At 51.9% G+C, this 22,009-nt stretch overlaps 5 protein-coding genes across 5 annotated transcripts; 3 read left to right on the forward strand and 2 right to left on the reverse strand.

Annotated features, from left to right (window-relative positions):
• Positions 1 to 2,465: 2,465 nt before the first annotated feature.
• Positions 2,466 to 4,685, forward strand: UCRPA7_4215 (putative plasma membrane fusion protein prm1 protein; the record flags this gene model as incomplete). Its single annotated transcript, XM_007916803.1, has 1 exon — positions 2,466 to 4,685. One exon carries the CDS (start codon positions 2,466 to 2,468, stop codon positions 4,683 to 4,685), a length of 2,220 nt encoding a protein of 739 aa, XP_007914994.1.
• A 1,203-nt stretch (positions 4,686 to 5,888) lies between these two features.
• UCRPA7_4216 (putative tryptophan synthase protein) lies at positions 5,889 to 8,345 on the forward strand (the record flags this gene model as incomplete). Its single annotated transcript, XM_007916783.1, has 5 exons — positions 5,889 to 5,936; positions 6,045 to 6,132; positions 6,193 to 6,263; positions 6,321 to 6,553; positions 6,635 to 8,345. The coding sequence occupies 5 exons, from the start codon at positions 5,889 to 5,891 to the stop codon at positions 8,343 to 8,345; spliced, it is 2,151 nt and encodes a 716-aa protein (XP_007914974.1).
• A 236-nt stretch (positions 8,346 to 8,581) lies between these two features.
• Positions 8,582 to 9,367, reverse strand: UCRPA7_4217 (putative 54s ribosomal protein l24 protein; the record flags this gene model as incomplete). Its single annotated transcript, XM_007916772.1, has 1 exon — positions 8,582 to 9,367. One exon carries the CDS (start codon positions 9,365 to 9,367, stop codon positions 8,582 to 8,584), a length of 786 nt encoding a protein of 261 aa, XP_007914963.1.
• Positions 9,368 to 12,096: 2,729 nt separating this feature from the next.
• Positions 12,097 to 12,567, forward strand: UCRPA7_4218 (putative short-chain dehydrogenase reductase family protein; the record flags this gene model as incomplete). The annotated part of the gene is made up of 2 exons (XM_007916762.1): positions 12,097 to 12,395; positions 12,453 to 12,567. The coding sequence occupies 2 exons, from the start codon at positions 12,097 to 12,099 to the stop codon at positions 12,565 to 12,567; spliced, it is 414 nt and encodes a 137-aa protein (XP_007914953.1).
• Positions 12,568 to 15,190: 2,623 nt separating this feature from the next.
• Positions 15,191 to 16,278, reverse strand: UCRPA7_4219 (putative short chain dehydrogenase protein; the record flags this gene model as incomplete). The annotated part of the gene is made up of 4 exons (XM_007916791.1): positions 15,191 to 15,360; positions 15,435 to 15,657; positions 15,721 to 16,182; positions 16,246 to 16,278. 4 exons carry the CDS (start codon positions 16,276 to 16,278, stop codon positions 15,191 to 15,193), a joined length of 888 nt encoding a protein of 295 aa, XP_007914982.1.
• Positions 16,279 to 22,009: the final 5,731 nt, after the last annotated feature.

Below are 22,009 nucleotides of genomic sequence, written 5' to 3' on the forward strand. Positions count from 1 at the left end.
ACGACGTTACTCGTGTCTCTGGTGGAAGAGCGGTGTCTGGTAGAGAGTGGATCTATTTGCATGAGCAGGTCAGGGGGCATCATTCCCTGTGTATAAGTTTGGATCGTCTATAGACACAAACAAGGATAGACGGTAGAAAAGCGACAGCCGCCAGCTATATAGCAGATGCATGGATTGTGTAAAATACAGTACAGAAATTCACAATTGTAAGAGTTACGGTGAGCAGTGAACATTGAGATAACATCCAAACGAATCGGTAAAATGTCAGCTACCACTAACCTCGGCACCAGACTGCCTGTTTTCAATTACCCAGTCGGCCGGCGCTATCACCACAGCTGCCGACCTGAGGCAAGTGGTGCTCTAATAAACGGATATCATTGCCCAGCTGGCACCTTGGAATTTAGCCAACTGCCACCAGGTGCGGCCAGCCGTCGACCTCGCTGGCTTAACCGGCGAATACGCGGATGAAGATCAGACGAGTTCTGTGCATGGTGAGTGCACGGGTCGTCCCTGGTGAGGCTACAAGTACAGTTGTAAGCTTCTTTTTAGTGTACCGTGTTTCTGTTACCGCCAGGCAAACGACTGGTTGTTGGCTGCTCACTCAAGATACGGCGCTAACACGGTGGTCCGCTGTCAACACAAGCGCTGGACACTCAGACCCAACCACGCAAGGGCCGGCGCTCAGAGGTGAGACTGGCATCGCCTCCCCATCGTAACAAACGATGTAGTATCCAGCATTCACCGAGAGCGAGTGAGCCTCAGGGCCGTTCGCGATGCGACAATCACTTCGGAGGGTCGAACGATATCGGACGATGCCCATGTGACCTTTCTGCTGCCCACCTACCTGCTTAGGTAGACAGCCATCCGCGCACAGCCAGCCCGATGTCGCGATTGTCGCTGGTGTTGGTGGGATGCTCTTGTTCGGCAAAAAGAGGAAACCACCGGACGGGGAAAGATATCGCAGTCATCCAATCATTCCTGAGGATCGTCATTTGAAACAGGTTTTCACGACAGGCACGCAAACAAATCTTTGGTGTCCTTACAGATGCCCTCACATGGCCTCGCAGGTGGCGATTTTCTCAGCCAGCGATCGTCAAGGGACCCTTCAGAGAGGTGGTGTTTCAGCCCAGTCATTGGGTATGACGGTGACCCTAGCGATGCAACCCCTGCCGCACCTTCGCGACTAGCCACAGCTTCTCGTGTGCTACTACCAGATATGCGAGGTATGGCGTCGATCTCACCAGTTCGGTACCTGCTTCATCCAAACGTTGCAGCCTTCTGGGGTTCCCCTCTGTGGCTAGAACGCCAGGAAGAACTGCAGGTCTGGCTCGCTTTCAGGCTTGAGAGGAGGACCCTGAAGTCTTACCAGCCAAGACCGCCAGGGGACAACAGCACAGCCACGCCCGCACTGGGAAACGCTTCGACCTGCCCATTTCCAGGCCATACCCCGGCGCCTATGTCGTCAGTTTGCATGCACGCGAACTTCTCGACTCGCTGGAATTCTGTGACTCTGGAGATGTGAATAAATGCCATCCAGTCGTCCTCCCTCCGGGGGCGACTTTTGGAAAGATGGGCACCATCTACCTATCGCTCCGACGGTGTCCCCTTGTGCATTCAAGTCAAGTTATTTTGTATATCAACTGCTTTCCCCGAGATTCACCGGCCGAGTGGGTGGTGAATTAAGGCGATTTGCAAGTCTGACATACAATAGCCCATTGTGCAAGTCAAAACAATAGGAGCAACCCCCCTCTGGCGAGGGGCTTCCTCAACAACAAGCGTACCAAACCTTGCTTTGCCTAAAGAAAACCTACGAAGCGGATACGAGACGAATCTCAAGTCGTAAGAGCTAAAATAATTATTTGGTAGCCTCCGGCCAAGCAAAGGGCGGTTTCCTCGAGACCCTAGACAAAGGCTTGACTGGCTGGGAGGCGCCGAGCGCTTAACCACCCGCCCTCGCGCCTACGAAACAGTCAAAGAGATTCTAGGCATAGGCCTCTCGTCTGAGAGACGAAACAAAGCAGGCCGTTCTATTTTGGACCCTTCTTTGGGGGGTTCGTGACCTTCTGGGTTGTCAACTTGAATTGTCAAAAGCAAGGTGTGTGCCGGTTCCTATGTTGTCAGTCACTTACACCTTCTTTCCTCCCAAAATTTGCCCCGACCTCGTCTATTGTCACCACCACTGCTATTGTTCACAACCTGCAACCCCGTGACTCACGACTATTCACTTTGAACAATGACCGCCTAATCAGAACAACACCGTTTTCTTATTGTTTCTTTGTTCGGTCTCCTTTGTCATTTTCTAGCTCTCTTCGGCATATACCAGCATCGCTCGAGGCATCCTCTCTCGACCTCTTAATTTGATGACCTTTTCTCCTACTCGACTTCTTGCACATTAGTTTCCCGAGACACTATTACGAAATCTGTTTCGGCTGGACTAAGACTCGATTTAGCACACAATCGCAAAGATGTTCTTCTCAAGAGAGAAGCAACCCTCAACATACCCCGAGGTACCGCCCTCGCTCAACCACGACTCCTTCGAGATGGAGGACGTGAAGCGCGCGGCCGCGGCATCCTCAAACAGGCCTCCCGACAGTGCTGGCAGCATAACCCCATACCTTGGCCTTCGCTCACGACTGTCGCAAGTCTGGGTCAACCGCTGGACCATTCTGCTAATCCTTGTCCTCGTCCGAGTCCTGATCCTCCTTGCCAGCCTCAACGACGATCTTGGTGACGCAAAGACCAAGGCCCTGTCAGCATGTACGAAAGTCGAAGATATCGGTAGTGCCATGGCTTCTATGCCACACTACCTATCTGTCGGCGTCAACGACCTCGCTGCTAACGGCATCTCTAAAGCCGTGAATGGAATGGTGGACGTGCTCATGATGATACTCACTGGAGTCGAGGAACTCATCCTCTTCATCATCAACATGTATGTTGGGACGTACGCCTGTCTCATTGCCGCTTTCATCCACAGCGGCTTGAGCATCGGAGTCACGGTAGTCGGCGACACGACCGACTTCATGAACTCCGGTATCAAGACAATCACCGACGAAATAGCCGACGACGTCAAGAAATTTCAGGACACTATTAATGACGCCTTTGACGCCTTGAACAGTGTCGGCAGTGTCTTTGGTGGCAGCAGTGACCCGCCCACGATTGATATCACGGGCCGTCTTGATGATCTCAGAGACATCAAGGTCGATTCGACGCAATTCACCAAGGACTTGGTCGCACTGAACAAGACCATCCCCACCTTTGACCAGGTCCAGAACCTCACCCGCCAGGCAATCTCGATCCCGTTCGATCTTGTCAAGCAGCAACTCAATAATAGCTATGCTGGATATGCTTTCGACAACACGGTCTTCCCCGTCGCGGAGAAGGAGAAGCTCACTTTCTGCTCTGATAACTCATTTATCAACGATTTCTTCGAGAACTTGTTCGAGATTGCTGCAAAGGCCAAGATCGCCTTTATCGTTGTGATCATCGTTCTCGCCATCCTCGCCATTGTTGGAATGGCATGGTTCGAGATCGTTCGGTACAGGAAACAGCAACGTCACGCCAGGGTTCTCACAGAGAATGGCTTCGACCCCATGGATGTTGTCTACATCGCTTCTCGCCCAATGACCGCCACCATTGGCATCAAGATTGCCTCGAAGTTCTCTGGCAAGCGGCAATTGCTTGTTCGCTGGGCCATTGCGTACGGCACGTCTCTTCCGGCTATCTTCGTCCTGTCTCTCGCAATTGCCGGCTTCTTCTCATGCTTCTGCCAATGGATCGTACTTCACTCGATCGAGAAGGAGGCGCCAGCGCTGACAAGCCAAGTTGGAGATTTTGCCGAGGATGTGGTCAAGACTTTGGAGGGCGTGTCCGAGAAGTGGGCCAACGACGCGAACGGAGTCATCACCAAGTTCAACGGCGATATCAATGATGATGTCTTCGGCTGGGTCACCAACTCGACTAGCGCCGTCAACGACACCCTAAACACGTTCGACGACCAGATGCACAAGGCCCTGGACGACGTGTTTGGCGGTACTATCCTGGAGCAACCCATCAACGACGTGATCAAATGTCTAATCGACAACAAGATCGACGCTGTGCAGAAGGGCCTGACCTGGGTGCACGACAACGCGCACGTCACCTTCCCCCTCTTCCCCAACGACACCTTCTCCGTTGGCGCGCAGGAGTCCATCGATGGCGATACGGAGCTGACAACCTTCCTCGCCAGCCCCAGCTCGGTGACGACCGACGAGATCAGCGGCGCCATCGAGCACGTCACGACCATGCTGCGCAACAACATCATCCAGGAGGCGCTCATCTCCACGGGCCTGCTGCTCGTGTACGTCATCCTCGTGCTCGTCGGCGTCATCCGCGCCCTCATCGGCATGGCCGCGCCAGACAAGTCTCACGGTGAGGGCGGCCAGCGATTCTACACGGGCGACGGCCGCGCGCCGCTGACCCCGCGCTCGCCAGCTCGGAGCCGGGAGATATCAGAAGCGCGGTTCCCGCAGTTCGGCCGCGGCGTCGCGGAGAGCGCGGTCATGGACGACTATGAGGCGCGCGCGATGCAGGACGAAAAGCTCGGCTCTGCATCGACAGCCCAGGTGCGAGGTGGAAAGGGCGGCCTGAGGAGTCCGGGCCATTGGAGAGGGAGCAGCTACGGTCATGTCGAGGAGAGCTACAGGTAGGACCTGCCTCCCGTCGTGCCTGCGCACATGGTCTGAGTCCACCGGCTCGGTCTCCCTCTTCTCTTCCATTGACTCCTGGCTCCCGGTCGGCATGGTCAGGCAGTTTGCTTTTCGGTATAGATGGCAAGCAGGCGTTCTTTGTTTGGCATTGTTATTTGTCGGTCGGTCGAATGATACCTCGGTGGATGTGTTATTGCATTTACTCTCGATCTGGCATCTCACTATTATTATCCCCGGTCAAGAGGCGGCGCGGACTACTTGGGGAAACCCTCAAAAAATCACACACAACTTTTTCTTTCGCTACGGTCTTTCTCAGGAACCACTCATACTAGAAGAGTCCAGCTCCCACCTCTGCGAGGGGGCAACGCTGGGCTCGATTACAGCCGCTAGGCTAGAGAGCATTTGGATCTTTCTTGTTCATAATGTATTGGTCAATCAGTCAAGCAGTCAAGTGTTCAGAGGAAGTATGAAACTGGGACTGTCTTGTCTTGTCTCGGGAGAAGTGAAGCGGTGAGAGAGGAGGGTATGCAGGCTCCCCTAACAGCGTTGTAGATAGTTGGATACGTTCTTACTTCAGAGTCTACTGCTTGCTGGTCAAATGAAAGGGTGTGCTGCAAATTGTCTGACTCTTCAGAACGTGAATTCTTTGTGATTATATATGGGGCCTTGTATTCTCATCCATCCTGTGAAGCGGCCTCCTATCTAAATGGAGTTATCTTACATCACGGAAAGTAAGGTCCCTGAATCGCGATCAATCTTTTGCTCCATTGCTACTCGATGTTGAAGAGTCATCGTAGACCTGCCAGGAACCCTCCCAATCTCGGGCGGAACCCATCCGGACCTGCATGGTCCGTACATATTGTAACGCTAGTAGAGGAAGAGGCGTCTCCAGTTTTCCGGGATCGGGGGGTGGCAAGGAAGTGAAGAATCGTCCTTTGGGCTTTTAGTGGCGGTTTGCCGATAACAGAGACATAGAGCGGGACGGTTGGGGGACTGCAACAGTGAGGTGCGAGTGCGGGGCACAAATTGGCTAAGAGTCAGAGGTCGAGATAAAAAAAATCCGTGAGTCAAGGACGACATCCATCTCTCTCTACATCTACCTCCCTCCTTACCGCTTTCCCCGTCTTTGTCTTGTCTTGACTTTCTCCTGCATCCAACTATTCTCAAAAACATCAATTGACCCAATTGGACTAGCAAGACAATATGGAAGGCCTCAAGAAGACATTTGCCCACTGCAAAGCGCAGGGCCGGGTACGTTGCCCCTCCATCTATCTCCTGGGAGGATTGGTCCTGGAGCTTGACCGAGTTTCCAGCACCAGCTGCATATGGCACAATGAAGCTGACGATGCACCGTAATAGGCTGCACTGGTCACTTATGTGACTGCTGGCTTCCCCAAGCCCGAGCATACCGCAGATGTCCTGCTGGCCATGGAGAAGGGAGGAGCTGGTGAGGATACCCGCCCCCGGCCCGAGTCCTCTCACCCCGGATGCTGACACCGCTCGATAGATGTTCTCGAGCTTGGTGTGCCCTTTTCTGACCCAATCGCCGACGGCCCGACTATTCAGACCTCGAACACTGTGAGTCGACCACCATTGGACTCTAGATACAATGCCGGTGCTGACAGTTCATGCTAGGTCGCCCTCAAGAATGGCGTTACGATCGAATCGACCTTGCAGATGGTCCGCGATGCCCGGAAACGCGGACTGAAGGCCCCAGTGCTGCTGATGGGCTACTACAACCCTCTGCTTGCCTACGGCGAGGACAACCTCCTGCGCGACTGCACCGACGCCGGCGTCAATGGCTTCATTGTCGTCGATCTACCCCCCGAGGAGGCCGTGTCCTTCCGCAAGCTGTGCACCAAGGGCGGGTGAGTCACGTCCTTTAGTCTCTTTCAACGCTTCGTCACCTGGGTCGATGCGAATACATGCTAATATATGCCCCTTTTTAGACTGTCTTACGTCCCCCTGATTGCTCCCGCTACCTCTGATGCCCGTATGCGCATTCTTTGCCAGCTCGCCGACTCGTTCATCTACGTCGTCTCCCGCCAGGGTGTCACTGGCGCCCTTGGCACTCTCAATGCCCACCTTCCAGAGCTCGTTGCTCGTGTCAAGAAATACTCTGGCGACAAGCCCGCCGCCGTCGGCTTTGGTGTTTCCACCAGAGAGCACTTCCAGAGCGTCGCCCAGATTGCAGATGGTGTTGTCGTTGGCAGCATGCTTGTCACTACACTACAGAAGGCACCCCAGGGAGGCGAGGCCAAGGCTGTCCAGGAGTACTGCTCATACCTCTGCGGCCGTACCCCCGAGGAGAATCTCACAAGAGAAGTCGGTGTTGTGGAGGCCATCTCGGCCGCGCGGGAGCCCAACGGTGAGGCTACTCCAAGCGCCGTCATCACCAACGGTGATGTGCGCGGTGACGATTCTGCTCTAGTAGCAGAGCTGTCGGCTCTACATGGCAAGATCCCCGATCGTTTCGGCGAGTTTGGTGGTCAATTCGTCCCCGAGTCGCTCATGGACTGCTTGTCAGAGTTAGAAGAGGGCTTCAACAAGATCAAGGATGACCCTGAGTTCTGGGAAGAGTATAGATCATACTATGATTACATTGGTCGGCCGGGACATCTTCATCTAGCTGAGCGCTTGACGGAGTATGCTGGCGGTGCCAAGATCTGGTTGAAGAGAGAAGACTTGAATCACACTGGATCTCATAAGATCAATAACGCATTGGGTCAGATTTTGCTAGCGAGAAGACTCGGAAAGACAAAGATCATCGCTGAGACAGGTGCTGGTCAGCACGGTGTGGCTACCGCTACTGTCTGTGCCAAGTTCGGCATGGAGTGCACAGTCTACATGGGCGCTGAGGATGTTCGTCGTCAAGCCCTTAACGTCTTCCGCATGAAGCTGCTTGGTGCGAAGGTTGTCGCTGTTGAGGCCGGCACCCAGACTCTTCGTGATGCTGTCAACGAAGCCATGCGTGCCTGGGTGGTGCTTCTCGAGGACACTCACTACATCATTGGCTCTGCTATCGGCCCTCATCCCTTCCCGACCATCGTTCGTACGTTCCAGTCTGTCATCGGAAACGAGACAAAGGCGCAGATGCTCGAGAAGCGAGGCAAGCTCCCTGATGCGGTTGTCGCTTGCGTTGGTGGTGGTAGCAATGCTGTGGGCATGTTCTACCCCTTCAGCAAAGACCCCTCTGTCAAGCTTCTCGGTGTGGAGGCTGGCGGTGATGGTGTCGAGACTATGCGTCACTCGGCTACTCTCACGGGCGGTTCGAAGGGTGTGCTCCACGGCGTGAGAACCTACGTTCTCCAGAACGAGCACGGCCAGATCCAGGATACGCACTCCGTATCGGCAGGTCTCGACTACCCCGGCGTCGGACCCGAGCTGTCGCAGTGGAAGGACAGCGAGCGGGCCAAGTTCATCGCCGCCACTGATGCACAGGCCTTCCAAGGCTTCCGTCTGATCAGCGAGCTGGAGGGTATCATCCCTGCGCTGGAGTCCGCTCACGGTATCTACGGTGCCCTTGAATTGGCCAAGACAATGACGCCTGACCAGGACATTGTCATCTGTCTCAGCGGCCGTGGAGACAAAGACGTCCAGAGCGTCGCCGATGAGCTGCCTAGACTTGGGCCCCAGATTGGCTGGGACCTGAGATTCTAGACGCTGCTGGATAGCGGCTTTTACTAAAATAGAAGGGCAAATGTCGGAATACTGGTTGAAACCATGTATTCTGAAAAGTTGGAGTTCTAAGTGCTTATAAGCCTGAAGTATATACAGCCTTCAATAAAGACTCAAAAGTCCTTTGCCCTTATCTATTTGTACATATGATACAACATGCTCTGTGCTGTTTAGTGATATTTATTTCGACATTCCATAACTCTTATCCAGACCCATGCCTAGTTTCGCGGCCTCGGCTCCTCTTTCATGAAAGCTTCTGGCGCAGCTTCTGCTTCCTCGCCGATAGCAAAGTCACTCTCTCCGTCCAGCATAGCCTGCGTCTCCTCCATTAAACTTTCTCTCGTCACTCCCTCACCCACGAGCTCCACGGGTATTTCACCAGATCCCTCCTCCAATGGCGGCAAACCGAGCGCCGCCCGCTGTGCTGCGTACCTCTCCCTCACACTCGACGTCTGCATGACCCTCCACCTCAGCTTCCAGCCCCAGGGCCCCAGCTCGCGGATGCGCGCCGTCTTGTCGCCCAGCAGATACTCGTCGAGGCCGCCGACCTTGTCGATGGTGCGCAGCACGCGCGTGGTCACTCTCGTCTGGACGAAGCAGCCGAGGGCGGCGCTCCACAGACGCTTGCGCTGGACGTTGGGCCGCCACTTGCGGCGCGTCTTGATCTCGTTCTTGCGGCTGACGTTGTTGCCGAAGCGGATCCGCGCGTCGCCGTACAGCCCGCCGTTGGACTGCTTGTAGAACTGCCGCTCGCCGAACGGGTACACGGGGATCTGCGGCGTCTTCTGTGATGGCTTGGGAATCGGCACCGACGGATCGTCGCGGGGATGGCCCTGTGCGTAGTAGCCTGTGCGGAGGAGGGGGGAGGTCGTCGAGAGGAGGCGGCGGCTGCTGATGCTGGTGAGGGAAGGCGTGGTTGGTGCTGCTTGGCTGTGTGATAGTGTGCAGGTTGTTCGTGATGCGAGGGCGGCGCACCGCGGTGCCCATGATAATGAGGGCGGCATGGCCCCTTAATGTGGAGAGTAGGTGTTTCTCAGAGCTCTTTTATCTATGACATCTGTATTTATACTGTTTTTGCGAGCAATTGGTACTTCGAGTGGTGTCTCTTCAATCTCAGCATCGAAGCTCATCACGAAGCTCCCTAAAAATTCGAGGATCGGCAAGGCCCGAGCTTCCCAAAGGCATCACGTGTGAGGTCACATGAGAACGCATCCCAAACAGACGCGCTCGCCATCCCCCAAACACGATGTTTTGCAAGTTGCGGCATGATTTTAATTGTAACAGACGAGGTAACGAAGCTAGTTAAGATGTTGCCTCCTGTCGAGGAAGCAGTGCTGCAGAACAATCCGGAGTTTGCAGCTCTGTACAGCACTTTGAGTACAGTGATTCTAAATCCCGACGGAACAACCAAAAATGACCCTTCGGCGAAGGAGAGACAGGCTGTTAGGAAGGTATGTCGACCTTTATTATGATTACCTGGCCTTCATTACTGTCATGTGATTGACAAAGGGTTATAGGAATTAGATAAGCATCGCCTGCGAACTGCAAGACAGCATTTGGTCGCTCAAGCTCTGTCCAGTGCTACACCACCAGAGCCAAAAGCACCATTGAGAAGGGCAAAGTCGCAGCCCGGTCAAGAGTCGAGTTCCGACTTGCCAGAACCCCTTTTGGATCTCCTCCTTCTTCTTCCGCCTCTTCTTACAAGTGCTGAGAATCTCTCTTCCGAGAACACCAAGCTGCTCTTATCTAACCCCCCTTTCTCGTCCCTGGAGTCGCTTCTACCGGATCTTGCAAAGCTAGTGTCATCCAACATTCAATCTACGGCTGTTCTATTGGCGCGGATAGCCAATCCTACGACAAATCCATCTTTCTTACATCGCTCTATTCCTAACATACCATCACATATTCAGACACTGTCCTTCAGTATTGAGCAGGACAAAATAGCTCTGAGCAAGGCACGATTTTCCACGGCGAACTCCCTGGTCCACTTACTACAGAAGCATACACAAGCGCTCATACTACTCATTCGATCTCTCGAGGCGAAACACGGTGGTGTCGCGCGCTCACTTGAGTTTCGAGCTGCGGAGGTGGCATTGCTGGCCCAACGAGGGGAAGTCGATGCCGAGGCCGCACTCTGGAATGCACGGAAAGCGATCTACACGCCAGAGGTAGTAGATGCTTTACGGAACTATGCAAGTCATCTGAAGGACGGCCAGATGAGGCTCGGCGAGACAGTGCGGACCCTGCAAATGGAACTAGAGTCTTATGGAGTTGGTGGTGCGGACGAGGGAAAGGAACGGACGATGCGAGAGATGGCGAGGGTGTATAGAGATATGGGAAGGCAGCTGGACGAGATCAAAGAAGATCTACGACGCTTGCGAAGATGAGTGCTCCTAGCACTGTTCGTCTAGGTCGGTAGCTGAGGCGCTCAACTTCGAAGATTCGTCGCCGAGCACCAGCATGAAATTGATTGTGCGAATGGGTATAGGCGGCGGCAAGGCAGGTATATAAACACATTGCTATTCTAGCTTATTCTCTACGATACCATACCGTCAACTTCATGATTCAAGAGGCCCTCTCGAGCTTCTGCGCAGAAATTGGGAGACAAATTTTGTAATTATTCTACACAGGATCTAGGCTTCCGACCATGACGAGTCAAGGTCTGTTAAGAGATATTGCCAAAACGTGAGTGCGACAGATTTAAGGCGAAGCACACTTCAAATCGACGGTGCCGTTCCCACTAGCCTGGATTAGTTCAGCTTGGGAGACTAGGCGGGTCTCCAAAGAACGGCACCCTCGATGTTCTTCACACTAGCGTCTTCTGTGAAATCATGTTGTCAGGGAAGAGGAGTATAGGCATTCAAGCAGACGCGGTCCTCTTTGAATTCCAAGTACCCCGGAAATGACTTACGCGCAGCACGACTGCGGTGCTGCAGATATGGGTTAGGCTATATAAGAGTTCTGGTGCACCCGGCATCATAGCTTGACTGAGTCGTTTTCATTCTTAAGTTATTCATCGGCTCAATTCTCTCTTACATTTGTAGACCACCTCAAATTTGTTCTTTCTTGCTCCGTATACCCAGTCTTGCTTTCACAGGTTCAAGTTTCCAAAATGGACCCTCTCAAGTCAATCGACATGCCACCCCGGACGGAAAGCATAGCAAGGATTTTTCTGGACTCGCAATTTTGTGCAAAGCCACAGTTGCCACCTAAATCTACCGACCTCTCTGGAAAGACTGTCATTGTCACCGGAGGCGGCTCAGGGCTTGGGTTTTATGCTTGCAAGCATCTCCTCAACTATAAGCTCTCTCATCTGATTATGGCTGTACGGTCCCCTAGCAAAGGCGAAGCAGCAGCTGCTTCACTTCGCCGTGAACATCCAGGGGCCAAGATAGATGTATGGGAGCTTGAGATGGGATCATATAGCTCAATACGGGCATTTGTACGGCGGGTGGAAGATGAGCTACCGAGACTCGATATCGCCATTCTTAACTCAGGGATTGTCAGCGTCGAATTTGGTCTCAATCCCAGCACAGGCCACGAGAATGACATTCAGGTTAACTATCTCTCTACTTTGCTCTTGTCCATTCTGCTGTTACCGTCGCTTAAGGAGAAATCACCTGCTGGTTCTCCAGGGCGCCTTACCATCGTCAGCTCTGGTCTCGCATATCAGTCTCAATTCGCCAATAGTACCAGCGTTCCGCTACTACCATCTTTTGATACTACCGAAATCATGCGCTGGGATCCGGGAGAACGATACGCCACTTCGAAACTACTTCAACATCTCGTTCTGCCCAAGCTCACAGCCTACGTCAACCCTGATGATGTCATCGTCAACCTTGTAGACCCTGGCTTCTGCAAAGGAAGCGGACTGCACCGCGATGCACATGGCATGATCAAAGCTATACTGTCGCTAATGAAGACTATCACTGGTCGAACACTGGAGACGGGCTCATCTACATATGTCGACGCTTCTGTTATCAAAGGCAAAGAGTCGCATGGTTGCTTCGTTATGGATTGGTCGATCAAGCCGTGAGTTCGACCTGATATTGCAATTATTGGATTTCTGCTGACCATTTTCATCTCCAGATTCGCAAACATGGTCTATGACCCTAAAGGAGTCCCTGTCATCAATCGACTTTGGGATGAGACAATGACCGAGCTTGATTTCGCTGGAGCACGAGACGTACTGAAGAATTTGTAGGACTGCAATTGATCTGTTTTCTCAAAATATATGTTTGGCACTTTGGAAATAGGTTTCGCTTCTCTGCATGGAAACATAGCAAACACTTGAAGTCTTGTCTATAGTATGACTGAAAGCGTTTAGAAATCGCTGACTTGTTCATTAACTTTACACGCTCATCTATCAATATCTCTAAGTCAAACGCTCATCTAGAAGCCGCCTCCAGGCCCACCGTGTCCTCCACCATGCCCTCCTCCATGTCCACCCCCTGGGCCCCCAAAACCTCCACCTGGCCCGCCCCCATGATGGCCACCTCCGAATCCGCCACCTGGACCGCCCCCGTGATGGCCCCCGAAGCCACCACCCGGCCCTCCGAAGCCTCCAGGTCCACCTCCGCCGTGATGACCTCCGTGGTGGCCCCCGTGGTGGCCCCCTGGGCCAAATCCTCCTGGACCACCGTTTCCACCCACCATTCCCCCACCGCCATAACCACCATTACCAGGGCCATATTGTCCGCCGACTGGACGAGGACCTGGGCCATAATTCCCCCCGTAACTCCTCCTTGAACCGAAACACATTCTGTAATGAAGTGGGAATGGAGATATGGAAGGTATTCAATTAAAGCCTAATGCAGCGGACGCTGGCGAAGGCTTTTTTTCTCGTTTGCCCGGGTGGCCGAACAAAAATAGACCGTAATTAATTGGCCTTCTGAAGGAAGTCTTCAAGTTGTGCCGAGTGGAAAATGGACTTTGTGCTCGCTTGTGTTCAATTCGTCGCCAGGTAGTTCGCGATTGTTTGATGATACTCTTCAGAACAGTCTTTGGCTGAAGAATCGTCTTGAGGTTGGATTGGTCAAGATTGCCTGAAGTGGTTTGCGAAGCCTACTAGCGAGGGCATCGCTCCTTCTTTAATCATTTCCAAACTCTGTCGTCACTCCACACAGGCGACGTCACGAACAGTGGCTTTCAGGTTATAGAGAACCCACCAGCGCCACAGCAGCACCTAAAAGCGTCCCCTAAAGCGCCCCGAGGGTGGCTCTTGCCCCATTATGGCCTGCTGTGCCAAGCCACACTCCGCCGAGCCACGCACTCTAATTACCGGTTTTGGCAAGGGCGCCGTAACTGATACGCTGATTCACGTCATCCCGGCCAACCTTTGTACCTTCCTTAGCTACGATCCGCCACATCCCGGACCCGGTTGGTGTGCAGCAGCTGAACGATCTCGGCACTGACTTCCGGGCATTTCATCGGCATCCCCGTGCAGGCGCATAACGAGATAAGATTGTGGCTAGGCTCTAAATGGAGTACCGAGAATGATCGTGAGCTATTGAAGACTTGAGCAGTACACACTTGACATTAATTTAGCTATGCAATTCTAGCATGTCAGATACCTGTACAGGTTTTCTACCGCTCCCATCGCCGACATCAACTGAGCATCTTCGGTTGCGGCTCCAATATGCGGCGTGCTCACCACATTAGGGAGCTTCCAGAGTTCTCCATACTTCTCCGCTGTCGGAGGCTCCTGCTCGTGCGCATCTAATCCAGCTCCCCAGATTAGACCTTCGGCTAGTGCTCTTTGGAGATCGGCCTCGTTGACGATGCCGCCTCTGGAAGCATTAACCAAGATAGCAGTGCGCTTCATGGCACTCAACTCAGCGTAGCTGATCATGTCTCGTGTATCTTTCGTCAGAGGCACGTGAATCGTCAAAATGTCTACCACGGACAACATATCTCGATAGTTGGCCGCCCGAGTGTGCTCAATGTCCTTCCAAGCATCGGCCGGCACAAAAGGGTCGTCTCACTTCTTCCCGACACTTATTAAGGAGCTTGGATTCAAGAGCAACACCATCGTTCTTCTATTAACATCGCCACCTTATCTCTTAGCTTTCGTCTGGGCAATTAGCTTTGCCTACGATGCTGACCGGCGCCAAAAGCGCTCCTCTCACGCGACCATCTCGGGCTGCGTCGCGCTCGCCACGACCGCTGCTCTCGTTGGTCTGACAGACCAGCAATGGCCCCGTTACGCACTTGTCTTCCTTGTTTGCGCCGGAACTTTCAGCATCTACTCGATCACGTACACCTGGCTGTCATCAACCATTGTCAGACCGCCGGTTAAGCGCGCCGCTGCTATTGGTATTGCCAATACATGTGCAAACACGGCGTCTCTGTTCGCCAACTACTTCTGGCTGGATCAGTATGAGCCTTACTTCAGGCAGTCTTGGGGTTGTCTTCTCGCATTTCAATTGCTCGGGCTTGGACGATACTCGCTGAGGCGGACCAATCATAGCTTTGAGAGACTCGCCATGGAAATTGACCCTAACGACGAGGCTGCGGTTAGAGAGTTGGATGAAGATGCGCAGAGGGCGATTGTCAATAGATTCAGATACATCACCTAATTACCGTTCGTGTAACACGGGATTCAGGCACAACCTACACAAACAGAGTTGTATTCGAGGAGCATTCCTTCCTAGACTTTGGGTGGTTTTATTCAATGAACTGGTAATGATTTTGAAGTAGTAAATGTTCTCAATGTGACCAACATTGACTGGGAAGTCCTAAAATCTTACAACCATGGGCCTTGGTGATTGGTGGGCTATAAACTGCTCGAAAGATAACATCCAAGTAAAAAGCCACTTATGCCTTTTTCACAAACCCTTAACACCGACCTTGAGGAACCATGGATCCTCGTCAATCTTCTTTCGAATATCCCCCGACGTCAGCTCATTTACGTCCCAAGTTGCCCAAACGAAGCGTCCGTGGAGGAACTTAGCCTCTGAAGATGCCGCCCAAACTGCGAATTGACCAGGCACATTCTCTGAAGGGACAGACCTGGTTAGAAAATGCTTCACGTACGTTGACCATCTCATAAATCATTGAATTGGTACATACCATCAACCCACGGCAGGGTGTTCTCGTCATATCCAGCCATTTTCGCAGCCTCTGTGAAGACGGTGGATGGATGAAAGCTTAGCATCTGCATGTCTTCTGCGGGGATATCTCGAGCGATTTGTTGCATTGTTGCAGTGCATGCACTCTTCACCAACTGGTAACCCGGCATTTGCGGCGCGCTGCCCCAGTTGTGGATATCTTGGGTAGAAACGAAGAGGAAGTGCTGCCAGACTTTTAGTATAAACCCATATTAGATGGCTCCTGGTGATTAGACGGTCTGGCTTACTTTCTGACTGTTGTGGTTTGGCTGGTGATAGAATCTGTTAACAAAATAAAGGGGACAGTGCAGGTTATTTTCGAAATCCTGCCACAATCTCTCACTGCCCTGCTCTATTAGAGGCTTGAGTTCCGGATGGCCAACGGCGTTCCACACCAGCACATCGACATTCGTTCCTTCGGCGTGCAAGCCATCCCACAAGCTGGCAGCAGCCTTGAGATCTAGGACGTCAGATACTTTTCCAATGACCTCTGTGTCGGGATGAGCGGCTGCAAGCTCCTTTACAGTGCTGGCAAGCACATCGGGGCGGCGAGCGGTAATAATAACGCGCGCGGCCTTTGCAGCACAGAAATTTCGAGCAATGGCACGCCCAATACCGGTAGAGGCACCACAAACAAGGGCGGTGCGGCCAGTTTGTGAGACCTCTGGCCGTGTGGGCGATGTGCCAGGATAGGGCTTGTTATGGAGGGTCTAACATACATCGTCGTCGTCAGGGAAAGACTGGATAAGGACTATTGGTTGATCAACACTCACAAGGGGGAACCCGGGCGGAGTTTGTGTAAGCATTATCAATAGGGTCCTTGGTTCTTATTCTCCTGAGTATTAAAATAGCGATTCGTTTCTCTGTCAATGGTCGTTATGGCTCGGGAAGGAATTGTAAAAGGAGAAGGTTCCAAGGAACAATTGAAATATTTATACTATATACTACAGCTATTACTTCAGGGGTTATCCCTAAGTCAACACCCATGCACCTCGCAATCATCGGGTCTTGCTTCTTACCTGAAGACTGAGCAACTCGTCAGGGAAGATATTTTGATAACAGTAGATTCACGCCAAGCTCCACAGGCGCCGCACACGCCGCAACCACTTGTATTTCAGTCGTAAATTCAGCCCAATTAGGTAACGGTCGCTGCGGTGCAGCACTACCATTGGTGGGTTAGTGGGGACGAACCGGGCGCTTCACTGTCTATGTAACACTGCTGACACGATAATTAATAACAAAAAATCGCTTGCATTTGTTGACACAATCAAGTATCACAATTGAACTATGTGTCTTAACTTCCTATATGCACTCAATTCAAGTGCCCGATAATTGACCTGGATCTCGTCTTTCCATTGCGGCAGACGTCCAATGGTGCACATTGCACAATGTCTACGGCTGTTGGAACAATTACCTTATCCTCTAAGCGTCTTCAGTATGATTGACGTTGCCACCTTTGACATCAGCGTCGAGATCCAGCCCTGTTACAGCGGCTCTATCTCCGTCAAAGATCACCGCCATCTCTTCTAGCGAATGCCCCTTTGTCTCTGGATAGAAGAAGTAGATCGTGATAATGACGACGAAAAGAACAGCGACAAAGACAATATAGTATTTCCAACCAATGGCAGCCAGTGCGATAGGGTTAACGAAGATGTTGAAGAAAACGGCCAGAGAAGTGGCGATTTGTAGCAGCGCTAAGCCACGGGCCCGAAGCTCATAGGGCCAGATCTCGGCGGTATAAGATACAAGCAGGGGCGTACTATCATAATTAAGTTGATTAGCTCATCAAGTCTTGTTCGTTGCCATTTCACTTTGGCTTAGGGACGAGGCTAACGCATGACTTACAAAGCAATGTCGTAGAACCCATAATAGAGGTACAAGAACGGGACGACGGCTATTCCAATCGAAGAACTACCAGTATTTGCGAAGCTCCCAGACAGGCCGGTTATTAGGACGAAGCTTATAAGCATGCCGACGGCGCTAATGAGGAAGAGCGGTCGGCGACCGATTAAATCAACGGAAGCCGCGGAACCTACGGCTAGAATAAGATTCCAAATCTGTAAGCATCCGCTGATGAGTGTCTGCTGTGTAACAGAAGTGATGCCAATTGTTTGAAGCACCATCGCTAGGTAGTAAGACACCTGCGTCCATGATATTAATGAGTGATCACAAGGCTGAGAAGCAAAATACTTACAACGCCAACACCGTTCCATTGGGCGAAGATACCAAGAGTGACGGAGATGAACGCCCGATGGCGATTGCCTTTGGTTGAAAATAGGTCAAGCCATGATGTTGACGACATTGCAGCCCTGTCAGCCTCAATAGCTCGCTCGATCTCCCTCATTTCGAATTCGACTAGAAGGGAATGTTCGTCGCCACCGGCATGGTATTTTGTCAAAATGGTCCGGGCCTTGTCTAGATGGCCTTTGGAGATTAGGTAACGCGGCGATTCGGGTATCATGAAGGCTGCAGGTAAGATGACAATAGGGACAGCAATCTGCAGTAGCGAAGGAATCCTCCAAGACCAATCATCGGCATAATTGCGCGTGCCATAAGTTGCCCATGCAGCTACAGTTGACCCAACGTACCACCCACACATGTACAAGGCCGTTAAGAAGGCACGATGGGTGGGATATGCGAGCTCAGTGATGAGGAGTGGCGCAAGCCCACCCCACCAAGCCGATGGCTGGCCGACGAAGAAGCGGCCCATGACAAAGGTGGCCTTGTTGTTTCCTAACGATTGCAGCAGGGCACCAAGAAAGAGAAAGATGTAACCAATAAGCAGACCTTTCTTTCGGCCCCAGCGGTTGGCGAAGTAGGCGACGACAGGATAGCCGATGGCGGCCGAGAGCGGTTGAATTGCATTTATGAAGCCAAGCCAGGATCCCGATGGATCGTCCATGAAGGCAAACCATTGAGGCAATGCTTGAAGACCGTTCATCATGGAACCATCATATCCATTGGCGGCGGAAAACAAGGCCATGGAAATGGCGTAATAGTTGAGTAACAAAAGATGTCTTTGCTTGTACCAAGGAACGCCATCTTGTGGAAGGACACGGGCAAGATCCTCGCCGACGGCGAGCTGTTTGGCAGAGCCTCCTTTTCGTTTTCCGAACATAGTGAGCTTTCGAGCCAGCTTTTGGAGCTGACTTGAGGACTTGACGAGTGCAATGAATATTTGACTTCTAGGAGAACGCAGTCGATGCTCGAAACGAGAACCAATGCAGGAGCAGCAAAACCCTATGATGATCGTTTACTCTACATGTTGGTTATAGATGAGGAGGCAAGTTGAATTTATGCATGCAAGACACAAAACGTAGCATCAGATGCAGAGCGATCCGGGGCCCCGGAGATTCGTTGAGGACTTCGGCTGGGGAAAATTTGGGGCACGCTAACTCACATTGTCTCGCGGAGTCGCGGACTTGACTAGACAAGTACATCAACAATTGGACAAGACGCATGTTTCCCGTCGTCTTGGCACTTCAGACCAGATTTAACCCACGTAGACGCATCATCTGTCGGGCTTATTTAGATCCCCGAGCGAGTCGAGACCGTTTTGGTCCTTCAGAGAATGCTGGATACGACAGACGCATGACACTAATCATCTGCATATCCCCAGCCTACCATACTCGTCTCTGCAATGTTACATTCACTGTTTGGCCATATTAATCGTAACTATAATAATATGTCATAGATAACTCTCAAGCATCTGAGTTAGTTTAGAAATCTCAGGGGCTTCCTGGTCCCAGTACCGTAATCTGTCGATGCAACTACGTGCTATTGCTCGCCAGTCTGAAGGCATCACGATCCTTCCAGATATGGATGCACCAATCATACAAAGAACCTGAGCTGTAGTCTCCCGAATGCTCAACCAAGTGCCGTGGTGTCGGTGTTGGCTTGGTTCCCCCTGTATGTAAAATCCAATGTATAAGAGAGCTTTGTCCACCAACGGCTGCACTAGGCTTCTGTAGGTGGCCTCAGGACCGTTGTGGATAGCGTAATATAGGAAAGGACGATAAATCCAGGTTTTAATCCCCAAGGCGCGGCCTCGGACCATAGCGGGCAATTCTTCGATCGAGAGTTGATCTTCTTCGAATCGAATAGGGGCCGGGAGTCGTTCGAACCTAGACAAAGCAGGCGAATCTTAGTTCATGTGCTAATGAGATGACGACAGAGATACATTACCACTCCTGGAGCTGCAGCTCGAACTCTTCGGCTGCCTTTACCATATATGGTATCGCATCATCAGTCCAGGATGTATGATCTGTGGAGTAGAGCGTGTTGAGAACTCGATTGGCGATTCGACGCAGTGTGATCTCGGTCAAGTAGTAAAACCAGATTTGTTCCTGTTGTTGCTGTGAGACTATTGATTTAGATTCAGCCAGACCCTGGACAGACTTTCGCCCATTGAGTGATTCGTTCACAAAAGAAGGGCTTGGAGCGTCCTCCTCTGGCATGTCTGGGGGTGAGGGGTGCATGTCAGGGTAGTGGAGGTCTGCCAATGAACTGTTGGGGAGATCTATCTCCGCACGCAGCTCGCATTCCGTCTTGTAACAGCTCCAATATAGCCTCTGTTCTAGACGCCGACGCTTGGAAGCCTGTGGAAAATTTGCCACTACAGAGGTCTGGCGTGCCTGGCAGTGCAAATAGAGAAAGTACGATCTCGATGCTGACTGGAACTCTGACCATGCAAGCAAAGGCCTCAGAGTATACATGAGATAGACACCAGCCAGAAAGTGACATTGTGGTGCGAGTATCCCGGTCTCGAGAAGGCCTAGTCTCCTACGCGCTAAGTTGTAGTAAGATTCGCCCTGCTGAAGCGCATCTGCATTCGAAGACAGCGACGACGATAAGGTAGACTTTTCGGAAAATGGCCTAGCCACACAGCCAAGGGCACAAGATAAAAGCTAGACTGTTATCAGTGATCCTTGGAAATCTTTTTCTCGAGAGCATTCAGCACACTCACCACTAAGCAAGAAGCCGAGTCCCACTTCAAACCATCCTCGGCCACCCGATGCGCGTATGTCCAGACTGTATCCACATCTACAACGGGATTTTTTATGTGCACAAGTTCGAGAAAAGCTCGTACGAGTTGCGGAATATCATCCTCATTAATGCCGCGCCCTTTGTTCGATAGTCCATGATGTCTGGTCCGATTCAAGGCTGTCTCCTCATTGTCTGAGTCTTCATTTTCAGCTTCAGCTTCAAAAACAGCATCAATTAGATAGCTCTTTGGATAACGGCTGGCGAAGATCGGCCAGTCGAGAACTGCATCGGCTGTGGTACGCGACGCAGGAATTCTCAGCTCGTTATAGCTGTTTTGGCCCGGGTCCAGGCTATGAGTGGCTGACTGATCGGGTGGCTCCGGAGCCCGGACAGCCTCTAGTGAAGCAGGCGTGTCTGAAGCTCTCATTTCTGGGCCCGGGGGAATATCATCCAAGCGTGAAAGAACCTGATTCAAGCGATCCAGGATCAAGATACTAGCGGCATCAAACCTAGACACGTGTAAGTCGGCTTGTGCTTGTCAGGGATATGCGACATACGTGGAATAATCCTCGGGGTCTTCGTACACACATTGTGCTTTCGCAGCTATGCAACTGCCACAGCATGGACGCGCGTTGTTGCACTTGACCTTTCTAGAACGACACAAGCGACAAGCGGCGACGGCTCGTTTCCGAGGGTAAGTCACGCCGAACCTAGAATTATCAGTCCGCCGACGCTTGTTTCTCGACTGAATCGTTGCCGCAGCCTGGTTCAGGAATTGGCCATCTGAGCTGGCAATAACTGAGGCCGGATTATCCCTTGGCTGAGCTGCATTGACGGCTGGCAACACACTGGAGAAGTGGCCTGGCGCGAAACCCGGGGTAATTGAAGCCCCGTCACGGGGATTACCGAGAGATCCTAATGAAGTGGGCGTATACATCATGGAACCAAACTTGCAATAAAATTGACAACGCAGAGAACTAAAGAATTGGACTGACGAGACTGGCTCGCGGAGTTGCGGGCATGAGGCCATTTATGATTTGTTAATGACTCGTGTCATGTAGTCTCCCCGAGGGCTAAACAGGTCAAATGTGTGCTCGCGGAGTCTCGGACGACCTAGCACATGGACTAATGCGCCGCGATTCAATAATTAGTGGCTAGTCAATGCGGGGAGGCACCCATGTGCGGAGAAGCAGGTGGACATGTGTACTACGATTCCGTTGCACAGGCAGGCTTCACATCGAGAGCCCCTTAGTCGATAATTAATACTTTTAATCTGTTGGCTCAGCGGTCTCGGTCGAGTGCCCTTACCTATAGTTGGGCACTTCTATTCTTTAGGTTTCTAGACTCTTGCGCATCTTGTTCGGAAGTCGGAATTATCTTCGACCTCGTTGTAATCTTCGTAAGAACACAAAACATCTTCTAGAACTTTTTCATATCTTTATTATATTCTGTATAACTTTTGAGGTCTTAAAGTAATGTATGGTTAGGTATTGCATGTGCTAGGACAACAGTCGTATATTTCATCATCCTCTTTCTGCGAAACTTCACACG

Source organism: Phaeoacremonium minimum, assembly GCF_000392275.1.
Source record: "Phaeoacremonium minimum UCRPA7 unplaced genomic scaffold PA7_03_scaffold_330, whole genome shotgun sequence".
Taxonomy (NCBI): Eukaryota; Fungi; Ascomycota; class Sordariomycetes; order Togniniales; family Togniniaceae; genus Phaeoacremonium; species Phaeoacremonium minimum.